Source organism: Cenococcum geophilum (assembly GCF_001692895.1).
Source record: "Cenococcum geophilum 1.58 unplaced genomic scaffold K441scaffold_16, whole genome shotgun sequence".
NCBI classification, from domain to species: domain Eukaryota; kingdom Fungi; phylum Ascomycota; class Dothideomycetes; order Gloniales; family Gloniaceae; genus Cenococcum; species Cenococcum geophilum.
In genome coordinates this window covers 2,305,542-2,306,976 of record NW_027137574.1, presented here as the reverse complement: position 1 = coordinate 2,306,976, position 1,435 = coordinate 2,305,542, and the positions used below count along the sequence as shown (strand labels likewise).

The 1,435-nt window shown below is 49.9% G+C and overlaps 1 protein-coding gene across 1 annotated transcript; it reads left to right on the top strand.

Annotated features, from left to right (window-relative positions):
- Nucleotides 1-425: 425 nt before the first annotated feature.
- K441DRAFT_676651 (uncharacterized protein) lies at nucleotides 426-1,176 on the top strand (the record flags this gene model as incomplete). Its single annotated transcript, XM_067650981.1, has 3 exons — nucleotides 426-436; nucleotides 514-1,087; nucleotides 1,165-1,176. The coding sequence occupies 3 exons, from the start codon at nucleotides 426-428 to the stop codon at nucleotides 1,174-1,176; spliced, it is 597 nt and encodes a 198-aa protein (XP_067505266.1).
- Between the last annotated feature and the right edge of the window lie 259 nt (nucleotides 1,177-1,435).

Sequence of the window (1,435 nt, the reverse complement as noted above, 5' to 3'; positions counted from 1 at the left end):
GTTGTGGCACGGTTCTGAGCGCTATCATTCATGCTGCAAGATTAAACGAGTAACTAGCGATTATAGTGACGACTGCAGGACGTTCGAAATATCCTAGAGATATATGATAAAAGTAATGAAATATGTTGAGGAGGCATGGAAGGAATTCGTGGAAATGGCGAAATATGTGATATAATGAGGTTTTAGATATATAAAATAGGCCAACTAGACCAAATTGGCCAATGTAATTGGCCAATCATCGGATTTAGGCTTAAAACCTAGCCAAAACCGGAGTAAAAACATTGGATTGGATTGGCGACTGTAGTGACGTAGACGGATGGATAGATATAGACAGATGGGCAATCGTAGATGGATGGATAAATGTAGACGAACGGATAGACGTAGATGAAGAAATAGATATAGACGGACGGATAGATATAGTGAAGATGGACAGAACGTAGATGGATGGGCAGTCGTAGATGGACAAACACGGATCGTACAGACACGATGAAATATAGCTAGCTAGCTGCTTAGCAAAGATATCACAACGACCGATCAGCAACAGCAGACCGGAGACCGCTGCCAACAGACCAAGACCGCTGCAGACAGACCAAGACCGCTGCCAGCAGGACCGAGACCGTTGCCAGCAGATCAAGACCATTGCCAGCAGACCAAGACAGCTGCAGCAGACAAGACCATTGCCAACAGGAACGGACCGCTGCCAGCAGACCAAGACGCTGCAGCAGACCAAAGACCTATTGCCAGCAGACCGACCAGCTGCCAGCAGACCAAGACCGCTGCTAGCAGACCGAGAACCGTGGCCAGCAGCCAAGACCATTTGCTAGCAGAACCGACCCGCCTGGCCAGCAGACCAAGACCGCTGCTAGCAGACCGAGACCGTTGCCAGCAGACAAGACCCATTGCCCAGCAGACCACCTCGCTGCCAGCAGACCAAGACCGCTGTCAGCAGACCAAGACCAATTGCCAGCAGACTCGACCGCTTGCCAGCAGACCAAGACCGCTGCTAGCAACCGAGACCTTGCCAGCAGACCATAGACACTGCTGCCAGAAGACCGAACCGCTACCTAGCAGACAAAGACCATTGGCAGTAAGAACCAAGACCGCTGCCAGGAATCAAATCGTTGCAGGAGACGATTCCGACGAAAGATCTGTCACTCGGAATAGAATATACCGTAATCATCTACTCCTCATAAATAAAATAAGGCCATCAATCGCCATATATAATATTCCACGATGTATCCGTCATCTCAAACGGTGCACCAATCCTTATTCCGATAAGCCCGGTATATTCCGTACACACGGCCGGCATACGCATCTCAACGGCAATTATGCCATCAACGGTAAGACACGGCGTCGCGAAGCGCGATCACATCGCACGTCTCGGGAATTCAAGCGATGGCGAAAGAAAGTCTTCCGGAGCCGTATCGGAGACATG